The following is a 15,558-nucleotide window of genomic DNA, read 5'->3' as shown; positions in this document are numbered from 1 at the left end:
CAATGAGATGATTTTTTTTTTAAAAAAAGGTATTATACATTGACTAAAAGTGATTGCCAAAAACAAAACAAAACAAAAAAAGCATAAGAGCTTTTCTGTACATGTGTTTGAATACACCAATATATATTTTTGTGGTCTCTGGAGCAACTTCTATGATTCCACAGAATTTTAGAGGCTTTATTGCAGAAACATGTCTCAAAGCTTGTAAAAATAAATGTTATAGCCTGTCCTCATGTGAATATGAGACTGTCCTGTCAGTTGACATACACAGCCCTTGCTACTGCTGCTGACCACACCACATGGAACAGATATATACCTGCAGGTTACCCCGATTATGAAGAGGAAGATGGTCACCATATCACATTTATTCCAGTTATCCTCCACATACAGCTTAAATTTTTTCCTTAAATTTGTGTCTTCATCTGTATAGAAACTCTGAAAAAGAGAAATAATCATCGGTATCGATCTGTTTACAGTTTCACTATTTCATTGTGAGTTTTAACATAATACCTGTTTCCTTTCTCTCTTTCATTGCAAAGAGCAAAACCAAATTCCTAGTGTAATAGGGGGGTAAAAGCTTGAAAACATAAGCTCAGTTTACTATCTTAAAACACAAAAGTTGGATGAAAAAGAAAAAAATCAAATCTTTTTATTCATGTGATATTAGCATTAAGAAATTTTGAGGCCTGATTTAAGATTCTGTCAGAATTTGGGCTGCTAAACAATACAGCAACTTCCAGTTAAAGTTCAGCTTCTAGACATTGCTATCTAAACAGCATGAACAGATTTGGCATTTGTATACTGGAATTGTCAGTGAGTACACATTTGATTATCTAGGCAAAGAGTTGGTTTTCTTAATTGGGTTTTAGCCTGGCACTCTTCATATTTTACAGGTTTATAATGAAATATTTTTGATCCAAATATTTTCCATTACCCGCTCTGGTTATGGCCTTGCTGCATAATTTCAAATCAATTGTAGCAAATTGGGATCCTCTTCACTGTCCCTATTGTTTAAATAATGAACACCTATTTGTTCTTCCAGGGTCAATGTTTATAACTACTTTTTTGCATCTAAAGAGGACAGCTTTATGCACCCACAGTTGGCAACACACTAGCACCATTGTTCACGCATTATTTCAGTCGTTGAGCTGGGGATATTCCAAAACCAGTAACTGGGAGAGTAATGGAGAAGTTTGGGCTCGTTTTTTGTTTGTTTTGTTGTTGTTTTGTTTTTTAAGAAGAGCAAACCCAAAAGAGATCTGCTAATGTTTTGAGTTGAGAAGTATTTTAGGAAAACCACAAATAATCTGAATTAATTTACTTCTCTCTTTAAGCAGAATCTCTTGTTGATGTAGAGTTGCCTGCTGGGTTTCCAGGTGTAGAATATAGGTTCCAATTTCCATTATTTGTGGTGGGAGGACCTAGTTCTGAGGAGTGAAATCAGAGAGATACTTTGCAAAGTGAAGGACACCTGAATCTTAGCAGTGCACTTGACTTGGCTACAGAAGCAGAGAGTGGAGCTACTGGTTTATATGGTGGAGGAAGAGCTTGCTCTGGAAGGGAGAGGTGGAGTGTTTTGGATAACGTAAGTTCTGTATTGCTCTTCTCTGCAAAACTGCCCCGACACTTGAAATCTTCAAGCTTGTACAGTTATGCAGATTGTAAATCTAATCAAAATATTGCCTCAAGTTTTACTGTGTTGTTACTAAGGGGTTGTAAGTTACTGACCTGTCGGATTTCTTCCAAGACCAGGGTAAAAACCCAGAAGTAAAGTATAAATTCTTTAGCAGATGGACCCTCAGGTGGAGGTGGTTTGAAGTCCAGTAAAAGGACGTAAGTAAATAGAAACAGAAAAGCAAAGTACATTATAACATTCCCCACAAATACAGTTACAGGGGCACTCCAGAATTTTCTCCACCGAGTAAACATGAATGTCGCCCACGCTGTGTTTTCAGAAGGGTTTTGCTTTTCCATTTTACCATTTCCTCTGCAAAACAAAAAGAATATAAGCTTGGTGATAATTTCCTAAAATTAGTTCATAGGAATAGGCTCAGTGTTATTCTATATAAAGTTTTTTGTAAGATAGTAACAGACAGATGCTGGGAGTGTCAAGGAGGAAGGCTGCAGAAGGCAGAGCAATCACATTACCATAGCAGAAATATTTCAAGACAAAAAGAAGGTTTTGGAAAGCAAAGTCACATCAGGCTTAAATGCATATTCTTGTTATTTCAGTTTTGTTGTGTTAATTTGATCTGGAACTTCATTGTGTTCCTGCATGTAGTACAAACACTGTGCAAATACACAAGGAGAGGGGGAATTGGGCTAATTGCTCTTCATCATCCTAAATAATAGGAAAGAAAAGCAAATGGCCAATGTAGTTTGCGAGTCAATTCTTAATTATTTTGGCTCTAAAAATTTCTTGCAGTGTTTGCATGCAGTTCTTGGTTTTGCTCTGACTTTAAACAATTCCTCTTTCTGACCCAGTCTCCAAAGTGCCAGATCATGCTAAGCATGTTTCTTGACTATCCCTGCTGAAGTCTGAGAGAACTACTGAAGGAATGCTTTAGTTCTTTACTGTAAGTGCTGGCATCTCGCCCTTTACAATTAAATTAGAGTAAATTGCAGAAAAAGTAATATAGAAGCCTTTTAGCAAAAACAAGTTGACCTCATAAATTATTTATTAAGGTAGTCTTTGACTATTGTGGAATTATGCAAGTATTTTGATAACTGAGGGAAATTTGACCTGTACATCTACAGTTGTTTTTGCTGTGTTTTGGAACATGAAATGCTATCTATTGGCAATGGAAATTATCCTGTGCAGAAAATGCAAGTTGCCTGTATTTGATAGCAATCTGATCTTAATGTGAGGTTTTGTTTCCACATAAATTGCTCTCCCGTGTAAGCTAGGGATGTTATTGTATCTTTAATTTTGTGATTCTGACTCTGAGAGGTGTGATCTCTACCAAAGGACGTGCACATTAGGGTATGTTTTCAATTTACCTCACAAAAAATACACAACGGCTCTTCACTGCTTTTTAATTTCCCCTGACATTCTTCCTATTTATTAAATAAATTTGTTACAAGGAAAAGTTTCTCCTCGCAGACAGTCTTTTCTATGAGCCTGATTCTGTACTACCTCTCAATTTATGACATCATAAGATAGATTCCCATTGTGACAGGCTAATATCATAAACAGATAATTGCAGCTTTACTGTAAGATGCTGAAATAGATCTGGGAGGGAGAGGGCTCTTTGTTAAAATAAATTGCTAAGATAATAGTAATTGGAACGCACAATGTAATGACCGAACCACACGTCACGCAGGGTATGGAAGTGCTTTATGACATTGCTTACAAATACCTCCCACGAGACAGATGCTTTTACACCTATTTTATAGGTTAGGGAAGGAGAGAGAAGAACTAATAATTTTCTCCAACATAGCAGCAGTTAAAAGCCAGAGGTAAAAATAGAACCTAATAACTCTGACTTGGTGCAGCACTTCATACTGCAGATGATGATTCCTCACTAACGTTGTTCACATATTTCTGAAGTTCTCTTTAAAGCATTGAAAAGCACGTGCTTAATACAAGTGGCTATTTAGCCATTAAGAGGACTTTGTGCTAATCAAAAGTCTTCCTATCCTGACTTAAGTCCTTGTGGCTTCCTAGGTTTTGGCGATGGGTGTGTGGTAGAGGGATAGGGTAGGATTCAGAAGTTCTGAATCACAGATCTATGAATGACCACGAGCAACTGACAAAATCTTTGTGTTCAGTTACCCATTTGTGTAATGCTCCCTCTAACTCATAAATTTGTTGTTGTACTTCAGATTCCTCAGGGCCCACCTTTTAAAATATAAATGAAGAGCACTGGTATGGTGGGAAACTGACTCAATATAAAATTCCCAGGTACTGATGTTTGCAAGCACTTCTGTTGCTGCCTTTGTAGGAAAGTAGGTAGTGATGCACTCAAATAATGTAAGGTTTTGCTAAGAACCTTCTTTCTGCTCAGCTCAGTAATCTGATAGGAGCTTACTTCCTAAATCCGATGTATATCAGCCATCATGAGCTGAATGGAACGTTGGAAAATGCTTTCTGATTCTGCAGGTATTAAGCAGATTCCTTGTTCTGTAGAAATCACCTGCTCAGAACAAGTAAAGTTGTGTCTCCTTACACCAGTGATATATCCCTGTTTATTTTCTATGTTCCTTTTAGAGAGCAACTACAGCAGTAATCAGAGGGCACAGCATTTTCTGAGGAGTAATGACTCTCTTGGTCCTTCCGCTGATCACCAGTGCACAAGAAGTGTCCTGTTCTTTGATTGCTGTCACAGAAGTTATATTAACTAATGCTTTTAAACTTACCTATCTTCTTCCTTGGAAAAAAACGGAGTCCTCTCTGTATCTAAACTGTCCAGATCTCTAAATGGCTCTGACTCATTCTTTGATTGTTTTTCCTCACTGTAAGAAAATAAACTCATTAGTTTAAAGATGATGGCTAGCAATTTTTCACTACTAAATTGGCATTCATACAGAACTGCTAGCATGTACTTATCTTGGACTTGATCCACTGAGATGCTATGAAATAATTCATAATCCTTACCTCTGCAAATTCTGTTTATTTGTAAGGAGAAGGCTGAAGTCACGCACGAGATTCAAAGAAGTGATAATTGGGATGCTTCACAAAAATGGAGCAGGATGCTCAATTTCCTCAAATTACTTAGTATTTGAGCAGAAATAAACCCCTCAGTCAGTCCTAGAAGACAATACTCCAATGCTCTATTCCTGGTTACTCTTAGTAGCAATTAAGAGAGGAAATGACAGAAGCAGCAGGGAACATGGTCTTAAGTCTTGCATTTCCAGGGAAAGGAGGCAAAAAATGTCCTCAACAGAACAAATTTGGAAAGTCTTACTTTCATTATGAATCATAATGTAAACCTTCCATGAAAACTTTGCCAAAATTTCACAGTAAATTACTTGAATTTGTGAATCTGGCAGCCATTATGACAAGAAGGTCATCTTTAGTGACATTGGCAGAAGGAAAGTCTTAAGTCAGCAGTGCCAAACAAGTTTTCCTCTTGCTTTTTAAGTAGTTTAACAGTTAAGAAACATTTATTTCATAATAGCATGTCATTCCATAATGCAAATTCTGACGATTTGTATATGAATCTCACAATATTAGGAGGTTTTTTTAAAGTTTCAGTTCCTGGATTCCTATGACTGTCTGAGCATCTTGGCTGCTTTTTTTTTCTTTTCTGTTTTTTTTTTTTTTTGTTTGGTTTGCTTTTTAAATTTTTTTAAAGAAAGCCTCAGATTCTAGCCATCTTCACTGTGACAAAAAAGCTGAAAATGACAAACTCCAAAGCTATGCCTGCAGAAGACTAACAAAGAGATCTCATAAGACATTGAATTTTAAAATCTTAATTGTTTTCATGTCAGTCCTGTGTTTTTAAGCTTGACTATAGCCATAAGGCTTGTGGCTGATAATACTACTTTGTGATGGCTGTTTTCCTTGATAAGATACAAGGCTTGTGGCTGATAATACTGCTTTATGGTGACTGTTTTTCTAGATAAGATACAGAGGTTTGAACCAGGCATCTCCAAATCTAGAAACAGATGGTGCTATACCTGGAGATATTCTACACATTACTGCGTAGACTCTGGAGCTGATAGAATTCCAACAGTTTTTCTGTGGACTGTGCAAAATAGAAGTGATCTGTGTGAAACCGTGGCATTGATCTTTTAAGAATTAGAATAGGCACTAGCACAGGAGACACAAATCACTCTCTCCCATAGAAAACTGATTTTGTTCATAGTGGTGCAGTCCTGTTGACACTCTCAAGCGATATTACTGGTTTTATCACTTTGGTGAGAGATTTTGAGACAGAGTATATTTTATGGCTTATTTTTCATTCCTTACTTGGCTCTTGCACCCAAATAGTTATGGTTGTACCTGAATGCTATTAAATTTGTGTAAATTAGGAAAGGACACCAGAATCCACAGATTAACTTCAGAATCTGTGTGCTTGTAGACATGTCTCCCCACCATATTTTCGTCAGGAAGGCCTAAAAGTCAAGAAAAGAAGAGATGGTTTTAACATCTTAAAAACATAGTGCAAATGAAGTGCACCCACGTTCTATGGCTCCTAAGACAGTGAATGCTCTGAAAACCTAAAGAGCAGGCACAACTTCAGAGCAAACAGGCACTCTGCGTGTCCTTCTGCAGATGTTGTTAAGTATGCAAAGAGTTACAAAGAGGACAGTGGAAAGAACAGCAAGTCAAGTGGAATTAAGCAACATCTGTAGTACTAAGAAAATGCAAGTCAGGTACTGTGAGCTAAAAGCACCATCACTCTTAATTTAGCTTTGTGTATATGGAGAGAACTCAGGTTGTGAGGGCAAAGCTGAATAGTAATTTGATTTCATTTTTATTGGTGAGCTCTTCCTTGAATCTGAACAAGGAGTTACCTCACATCTTGGAGCAGTTTCATTATGCCTCAGGCAGATTTAAAGTGCTTTCCTGATACTTCTCTATGAACAAGGCAGGAAGAAAAAGCACAGGGTGGAATAAGGGCTAAATCTTCTCCTAAGTGCACTGGTTTGCAGGCTAACTGGATGAAAGGGAGGGCAAAGGGAGAAATATGGCGCTTTTTCAAGGATGCGGTATAACGTCCTCTTTGTATGACGCTAGGGAGAGGGAAGAGTCCCCTCTCCAAAGAATGTCTCTTAGGGGAATATATTTCATGTGGTTGTTCAGTGGCTGCCATATCCTTTTCTGTGTTCAACACCATGCTTAAAGGCCCTGGGGGTAGAGGTGGTGAGGGAAGGGTCTGTAAAACTTACCTGGACACCATCATGTGCAAAGAAAGACCTTGCCTCCGCTTCTGTAGCCAGCTGAAGGCAGGTGGTTTTGCTCCAGTACTGATTTTTCCTCACCAACAGAGCAAACGCTCTCTCCTCGCTATTGTGGTAGCATTCACTAAACAGTTCTGCCAAATGAAGGAAACATAGGCAATCGGTTCTTGTAATTTGAAAGAAAAAAAAATTAATGTAAGGCAAGAGAGTGATGTGTGTAGGGTGCAGCACAGTGGCAGCAAAGCCTGAGCACTGCCAGATGCTCCTTCCTGCACCAGAGACTTCTGCAAGGCTGAAGTAGTTGAAAAGAGCCTGAGAGAGCTAAGAGGAGGTAGGAGGGAGAGAGGAACGATGCTGAACACAAGAATAACTCACTGTGTCTTTGTGCATGTGTGTACATGTGTTGGGGCAGAGGGCAGATGAACTGGATTTGAAAAAAAATCACTGTAATTTTAAAATTCCGACTATTTGGATAAAGGTGTCGAGTAAATCTCTCAGTACCTCCCTTTCACCTCTTTCTATCTGCATGTTCCCTTCTCAGCCTGGGGCCTCTGACTGTTTTTTGGGGTTTTTTTTCCTATTATTGTTTGATCTGAGGAGAAATTTTTCTTTCTTAGTTCTTCTACAGACAGTATAAGAAACTTCTTGGCAACATGTCAGCATTTGTTATAGTCCCTTATCTGTAGCTGCCTCATGTGGAGCTTTAGGCAATATCAAGCAAAACTGCATCTCCTGAGTGATCCTCTTACTCTTTGAAGGATGAGTTGCCACGCTGTCCCCACTCTCCTGTATAGACTAAATAGCTGCTCAGCTGTTGGCTTCTAGCCAACAAATCCTTGGATTTAAGACATAGCCAGTTGACATAAAATAATATTAGACTTGGTAGAGTGTTGTGATATAGCTCTGTTTCCAGAGAAGCTGGTCCTGGAGCTCAGAAACTAGGATAAACAGTCCAAAAAGTCAAGTTTTTCTCATTAGACAAGATACAACTTCTCGTGTCTGTTTCATTCTGCTGATTCACTTGATTATCTTAGTTCCTTTCCTAGGCCAGCCTACACCTTCTTGTTATACTGTGAGGGCTGGCGAAAGGATCAAGTTCACTTAAAATAAGCTGATATACAGACTTATTTTGCAGTTGATGTGGTATTTATCATTCTTAAAGAATGTTTTCGCTATTTAATATTGGCAGTGTTATCCAGGCCAGCAATTAAAATTGAGGATCTGATCTAATACTTACCAAAGCTAAGGAGCAGACTTCCTGTGTGTTGGATTAGGCCCTGTAATTCCACGACTAAATTACTCGAGCCCTGTGATTATATGAGAACCTGACTTTTATTTTTTGTAAATAATAACGGCCCTGTGAGAAGAGGGGAAAATGTGATCTGTGTATAAATAATGTAGCAATGTCTGCATGAGCCTTCAGCTGCTTTATGTACTAGCTCTAAGGGGAGAGAAAAAGACGCCATGTTTCCAAGCGCGGTATACTTTAAAGCCCTCTGTTCACAGCAATGCTACCTTCAGGTACAGATTAAACTTAAGTCAGATCAGCAGAGAAGCTTGTGCGCAGGCATCTTTTCTAAAAGACTGAAAGGAGAAGAACGTGTTATGGACACCAGGCAAAGGGGAGAGGGCTTGGCATTGCAGACGCCTGAATTCTTACTGCTGTAGGGAGGGGCGGTTTATGCACTGTGAAACCCGTCTGAGCTTCACTGCAGTTTTGCAGTGCAGTTAGCCCTCTTCTGGGTGAGGTAATCTCAAATTATTTTTAGCAGCGAAGACAAGCCTTAAAACTTGTTGCTCTAGTGGCCCTTATAGAGCAAGCTTGATATTGCAGGAAAACCAGGCTGCTGTGAGCCTGGAAGTGTTTTGGTTATTCTATCTTCCCCATTGCTGTAACACACCTTGTACTAAGATCAGGCACTTAAAATACCAACATGCAGCAGGAGAGTAATTTCTTCCATACATCCCAGGGGCCAGTCTTGGAACACTGATTTTTTCCAAAATACCACCTTCTGTGGTATTTGAATGTTTGGGACTGCCTGTGCCGCAAGGCTGTTAAATTATTCATGACAGTTGACCTTTCACAACTGAAACAGTATTTTTTTCACTGGCTTGCCTTCCAATGGCACTTACTCCTTAAATTTTTGATGCTGTTAAAAAGGTGCCCTTACTTACCAACAGCGAGCTGCTCATACTTGGCCTCTTTCATTATACGTGCTACTTCGGTTTCCGTCTCCAAGCGGGACATCTCTTTAAGGATCTTGCAGGCTGCCAGAGCTGAAGCTACACCCTCCTGACCCTGTAGAATTGAAAGGGGTGCTGCTGTTAGCATACACTGGAGGGCATTTCTGAACTGGGGAGACTTCACTAAGGAACACATCTAACAAAAAAGAAAAACTGAAAAAATTTCACGCATGTCTACCCTGCGAAGAATCTTCCCTCAAATACAGACTTAAAAGTCCAAAATGTCAATCGAAATGTCAATTGAAATGACAGTTTTGATGATATTTGAGAATTGAAAACCACATATTGGTAGTTCTTGTGCCTTATAAGGCTGGAGACTTTTGTGTTTGATTAACCTTAGAGAGACCTGATTTGGGGTAGCAGTCAAAGACTGAAAGGAGAAGAACGTATTACGGAAATAGAGCAAAACAGTGTCACAGTGCCAAGACACCTTGAACATGGCTGTGCTGAGACCCTGCATAAGGATATACGGGAAAGGAGGGAGCACAGCTGGCAGAGGCACAGCAGCGGCACACACTAGAGAAACGTGCCTTCTGGTAGCAGGGCTCCACAAACACAAGGCGCTGCAAGGTGCAGATGTGTCTGCATGCACACGCACTCACTGGCTGAAGAGCTGTGCTGCAATTTGTCCCTCCCCATAACTCCCCTCCCGTGCCAGATGCAGCTGTCTGGAAGCTCAGGGATGGAGCCTGGTAGCTGTGTCTGGCTCTGTGGGGGGAGGGAAGACATGGCATAGTGCTCCAGATGCACGAGACAGGGCCTCGGTTGTGCAGGATCGTAAAAGAGGAGCCAATTATGCCGGCTTGAAGCTCAGCCTTTGAGATTGCGATGCTGTCGTTCCCCTTGCATACAGCATGTAAGCTGAGGATGCTTGATTGCAATGTCTTCCCTCTCCATCTTGTGAGAAACCAAACAATTGACCTATTGTAGAAGGAACAAAATGTGAGACTGAGACTGGTGAGTCATCAGCAGCAAGGAAAAGGAGGGCCAATTCTGCAGCTGAACTTAATCAGCAGTGTTTCAGGCAGCACTGATTTATTTACACCTGCTGCTTGCTCTGCCCTCCTCCTGTTGTGGGGCCCTCTGTCCCCTGCTGGCATGAGCCACAGAGAGACGAAAGGCCCAATAAATGCCACATCTCGTATTTTAGAAACAAACCTATCTGTCATCTGAGCTGCAAGGCTGAGCAAAAAAACCATTTTGTGTACTTGAAATATGCCAATGTTTCACCTGAAGCAGCTACAGCTCAAAGCTTACCATAGCCCAGAAATAGTTTGCCATCTTGTGCCGGTTTTGAAGTACTGCCCATACAAACAAATCTCTCCAAGGATTTTCACTTTTCTGGTTCATATCCAAGGGTCCAGGTACTTGCTTTGTATTCATTTTATCCTGAAATATGGTTTGTAGAAATTAAAACCTGCTTTGCAGTCTCATTCCATGCAAATGACATGATCTAAGCTGTTCCTGGCTACTTCATATTCTTTTTATTTTTCTTTTTCTTTTCTGTAGGAATGAGAGGTAATTAGTTCATTCTGTACTGAGTCAAAGGACCCTTGTGTCCCAGATATAACTCAATATGTGTGAGAACATTCTGGATGAAACCGTGACTCCATTGAAGTTGATGGTAAAGCTCTCATTGACTTTATTAAGGCCAGGGTTTCACCGCTGGTGTGTAATATCATACAAGACAAACCTGTGATTAACTAATCTGAGCTTGCCTTCAGTTATATTGGATTCTGCTCAACTGCCACAGAGGACATGGTTTCAGATAAAAGGGAACAAAAGGCATTTTATTTCAACAGAAATAAATCTCGCCAAGGCCCCGTACAGGACAAGAATAGAGTACGTCAATACCCTCTTTTTAGTCTTTCGTTTGAGAAACCTCTCTCTCAGGCAGGGAGTATTTTAAGTAGAACACCGCTTATTCCTCTGGCATTTGACAAAAAACTCTCCAGAGGAAGGATGGCAACTTAGGTCAAGTTCTGAGTTTTACGTATATTTAAAAACTGCCTTTATATCTGTGTTAATTAGAAGCAGCCAGAGTGGATTTTTTTTTTTTTTAATAAAACAAGTTTTTTGGTGAGGATATATTTTTTAATCACTTAAACAATGGGATTCTGTTCAAAGTTACTATAATGACTTTTTGGGGGAGTGTTGGTGTTTGGTTTTTTTCTTCAACTGAATTGCACTGAAAACTTTGCCGGAGACAAAGATATCCCAAAAGTCTCATTGGTCTTTGTAACCACTAGTTCCTAACTTGAAATAAGACATACAATTTAGCAGCAGTGACACTGGTATGCCCGTACAGTGATGCTCTTTCTGTTGCCCATGATAATGGGATTGAGCCCCTGGTGGCAGCCACGGGAAAAAGCTTTTAAAGGAAAAAAGCTGGTAGACAGTGTGATCTGATATCTGAATTGGGCCTTATTTACAGCACTAGGCTTTAGCTCACTGCCAAATCCCACAAAGGTAAGTGAGATTTCAGGGGCAAATTTTTATTTCTGTAGAATTTGTAAGTTTGGAGTTTGCTTACTGACTTCAAAGGTATTGCCCCAAATTGTCTGTCCTTGTGAACAAAGAAATCCTGACTAGATTAAAACTTAGCTTTTCATAACACTAATTAATTTAGCTAGCCTTTATCAAAGCAAAGGTGATTGAAGCTCTTGAATGAGAATTTTTTTTAATTTATTTTTTAGTTTAAACCGTTTTAAGATGAAACTAGTACTTGGCAAATATCAAAAGGTTTAATTGTTTAGTTTGTGTAAAACTCTGGTCTTAATGAAATGTCTCTGTACCTCTCTGTTTTGAAATAATACATCCAAATTTATTTCCAATACTCTTGCAAGAACTTTGGCACCTATGAGTCTCAATGTTAAATACACTGTCAAAATGCAAAAATGATTATATATCTATTGCGCAATTGTGGACAGTGCACTATAGGTATTCCAGAGTGGTACCCATCGTATGTTATCCTTGTCATGTTGGCCAGGGTGCTTGCCAAGGGCCACTTCACACAATTTGTTCTTATTTCTTGCTCTGTGTTATGTCATTCAATAACAAGACTCTAATGATCTAAAGGCAAATATCATGTACTGCACGTTATTGAGTATCCAATCTACTACTACACAGTATAAATCTGAGAATAGTTTTACATACAAAGATTACCATTTTCAGACCAGGGACTGAAAAAGGCCACTACCTGCTTGTCTTTGTCCTAGAAAATATTGCCTTTCAAGTACTTCTGCTTGAAGTTCTGTATGAGAAATGCAGACTGCTATTTTTACGTCTAATTACTCCTTAGTAAACATAAATCTATCTCTTCATATTCCCCATATATCTTTAATTGAATCTGTTCTTACACACGTGAGGCTAATAAGATCAACAAGGTGCTAGAATGAGGAATGGTCTGTGTAAGTTGCGCTAGAAGAGAGAGATAGATACAGGGGCCTCTGCAGATCCTTAAACGGAGGCCATATTTTAGCACTTGTTCAAGGTACAGTAAAACCTTGCATAAAACCCCATGTGCAGAGGGGGAGAAAGAGGAATCACAACCTGTCTATCTTAAAAAGGAAAATAAAGGAATTTCTAATTTTGAATTTAAGATGATAAAACCATTCGAGCTGAAAAAAGGAATGAGAAACTAAGGTGACTGTTTCTCTCGTCTTTCCTTCCATGCCCCAACCTCAAAGGCTAGACCTATTTAAATTTTTTCAAATTCTAAATTGGAAGGGAGCAGGGCTATGATGGAAAGTTGTAACTCACGTATTTCTTCTTGCCTCCATGTCTAAGGTCTTGATAGAAACCTTTGCATGCATCATGGAGAAAATCCTTGAGAACTCTAGAGACCTCACCGAGAGTGAAGAGTGGGCTGATCTCCTTCTGTTCCTTATGCTGTTGACCAGTGAGCCCTGCCAAAGTTCGCTTGCTTTCTTCATGTTTCTTCAGTAGAAGTTCATAGAGGAGACACTTCTGAGAAATGGAACAGTAGAGTCTCTGCAGACGACTATATGTCAGGAATTCAGATATGTTAGCCCCATTGTCAACAAATAATTTTACAAATTCTGGCTTGTCATTGACCAGAGCATCCATCATCACTTCTTCCAGGTCACAGGACTAGATTGATGAAGAAGAAAAAAAAAAAAAGAAGTTTTTGAGGGTAACAATGGATGGATGAGGAGGGAGATGAGATTTAACAGGAATACATGCACATTTTGTCTTCCACCAGGACAATAGTGGGTACTACGAGAAAGGCAGGTAGAACTCTCTTAATTTATCTGTTACAAAATGTCTATGTAAGCATTAATGTTAAAACATCAACACAAATAGCATGCTGTAGGAGTTGGGGTGATGTTAGGTACCCACCACACTGAGTATTTATGCAGCAGTTGGAAACATTCTTCCTACCATCTTCTAACAGTAACATCTACATGATTCTTTTGCTTTGTAAGCTCAGGTTTGGTTTTTTTGCTTTAAAGGTCTGTACAGAAGAGGGGGGAAATATTCTTGCATCCAAAGTGCTTAAGAAAAAGACCATGACCACTGAATTATTCCTCTATCTTTAGCCATTAACATATAGGGTACCAGAAAGGCAAACAGCCTAAGGGGAAGCATGCCACCACTGCCTAATCTCTTAGTGGAGTGTTAAAAACTGAAGCCTTCTATCAGATATTTCAGTGTCCTGTACCCATTGGATTATACACCAATAGTCCTCTAAAGCAATAAAACCTGGTACCTTCCATTCCACGTCACCATTGAAAATTTCACTTTTAGCTATGTCCACTCTATTCCAGGCCACTGCCAGCTTCAGTTCATCCAGATATTCCTGAGCATCCTGACTGTGACTTTTACAGGCTGGTAAAAATAGGAAATGCAAATAAGTTCAGTTCTTTACGCTTGTTATGTTTAATTTAATATAGTATTAGTAATTTGATTAGTAATCAAATTAGTAATTTGATTAGCAATACAATCTCTCCTTCAGCTATCACAGATCTGTGGGTTGCTTAACCAGGAAACCTTCACAACATTTTTTTTTCTGAACTTAGGAAATATTAATATTAAAAAATATTAATTTTTGCTAACTGCATTATCTATTAAAATGTTAAGTTTAAATGTCTGTAGGATTTTAAGGGGTACCCTGGCCTGCAAAAAGGCGGGGCTATTGTTTTTGTCTTGTTTCAATTAACACATTAGTTTTTATTTTTTTTTCCCCATGATAAATTTGGGCTAACACAAAAAGCTAACATAAACTGAAATGGGTGGCAGAGCAATAATGTCTTATTTCAGAAGATACACTGAAGATTTCTTATAGGAGAAATGGATTGTTTCAGGAACTAAGGCAGTTCAAAACCCCAAAAAATGCAAGTAGACCTGTTTTTTTTCATTTATTTTTTTATTTACTTTTAAAAGGCTTGTAATTGGAATAACTGCTCCAGTATATTTCAGTTCTTCTACTACTAAGAAAAGCAAGTCGTGAAATAAAGGAGTGATTAAAATAGTGCTATACAATAGCATGAGATTAAAAAGCAAACATTAGTTTAAAGCAAGGTTACAAGAGCTATGGTAACTGCCACAGTTGACTTGTCAATAAGAAAACAGAACTCTGCATCAGAAATGAAATCTGATCCAACAGTCAACTGACCTTGCTCTGGACAAGAATGAAATACATTTATGGCATAGAAGAAGTCAAATAAGACAAGTATGACACTGCTGTGTTTATTGGTCTTACCTTTTACTAAAGCTTTTAAAATGACTGTGTCTAGTTCTTCTGAACCATCTTGCTCAAAGTTGTGCAGAGTTAGAAGATGTTGGTGTGAAACAATGTTCTGAATCTATTGGGAGTTGAAACAAAAATCATTTTATGCATTGTCCTACTGCCATATATTGATGCGTAAGAGCCCAGTGGAGATCACCCATACAGTATTTCCCCAAAATTTACATTCTAATTGTAAAGCTGAGGTTTGGCAAGACAAACATTATTAGTTTTACATATATAAATAAGGCAAGGAGGGGGTTACTGCTTTTTCCATGGGAGGGATGGAACTTGTCTATCCCAAGAACCAGAGCAGTGCCTTAATTAAAAGATCCTTCCTTAACTCACATTCTTATTTGACTCATAGTCATGCTGTGGACAGTATACCACTGGTTTTGTTTTACCTTTTCCTGCTTTGACATTTAAGTTTTGCTCTCGGAGTTGTTTACTTAAAAGCATAGTCTTTAAATCTTCCTTGAGTAAAAGTCATCAAATATTGGTATATACAGTATTCTTCCCTTTCCTTCTGCTTCTCTATTTATTGAGTTTTCTTTCTCGCAGTGCAGCTGCACTGAGACTTTGTGAGCATCTGGCAATATTGCTTCTAGATGCCCTTCCATCCCTTTGTGTTAGTGATCTGTCAAAGTTCTCCCTAATGGAATTAATATGTGGAAGTTTTAAAGCTAAGGATTATGGCAGGGGCTGCAAAGAGTAAG

General features: G+C 38.9%; 1 protein-coding gene across 1 annotated transcript in view; it reads right to left on the bottom strand.

Annotated features, from left to right (window-relative positions):
• TRPM5 (transient receptor potential cation channel subfamily M member 5) overlaps positions 1-15,558 on the bottom strand; it is a 40,490-nt gene that overhangs the window by 12,513 nt on the left and 12,419 nt on the right. Inside the window, exons 8-17 of the mRNA XM_054199878.1 lie at positions 14,819-14,921; positions 13,826-13,944; positions 12,856-13,206; positions 10,351-10,482; positions 9,025-9,148; positions 6,838-6,983; positions 5,948-6,060; positions 4,360-4,455; positions 1,729-1,987; positions 317-435 (exon numbers count right to left, since the gene is read on the bottom strand). Coding sequence (XP_054055853.1) covers positions 317-435; positions 1,729-1,987; positions 4,360-4,455; positions 5,948-6,060; positions 6,838-6,983; positions 9,025-9,148; positions 10,351-10,482; positions 12,856-13,206; positions 13,826-13,944; positions 14,819-14,921 — 1,562 coding nt within the window. The remainder of the gene's footprint in view (positions 1-316; positions 436-1,728; positions 1,988-4,359; positions 4,456-5,947; positions 6,061-6,837; positions 6,984-9,024; positions 9,149-10,350; positions 10,483-12,855; positions 13,207-13,825; positions 13,945-14,818; positions 14,922-15,558) is intronic.

Source organism: Rissa tridactyla, chromosome 4 (genome assembly GCF_028500815.1).
Source record: "Rissa tridactyla isolate bRisTri1 chromosome 4, bRisTri1.patW.cur.20221130, whole genome shotgun sequence".
Taxonomy (NCBI): domain Eukaryota; kingdom Metazoa; phylum Chordata; class Aves; order Charadriiformes; family Laridae; genus Rissa; species Rissa tridactyla.
The sequence above is the reverse complement of the archived record's forward strand: the minus strand, read 5'-3'. Positions and strand labels throughout refer to the sequence as shown.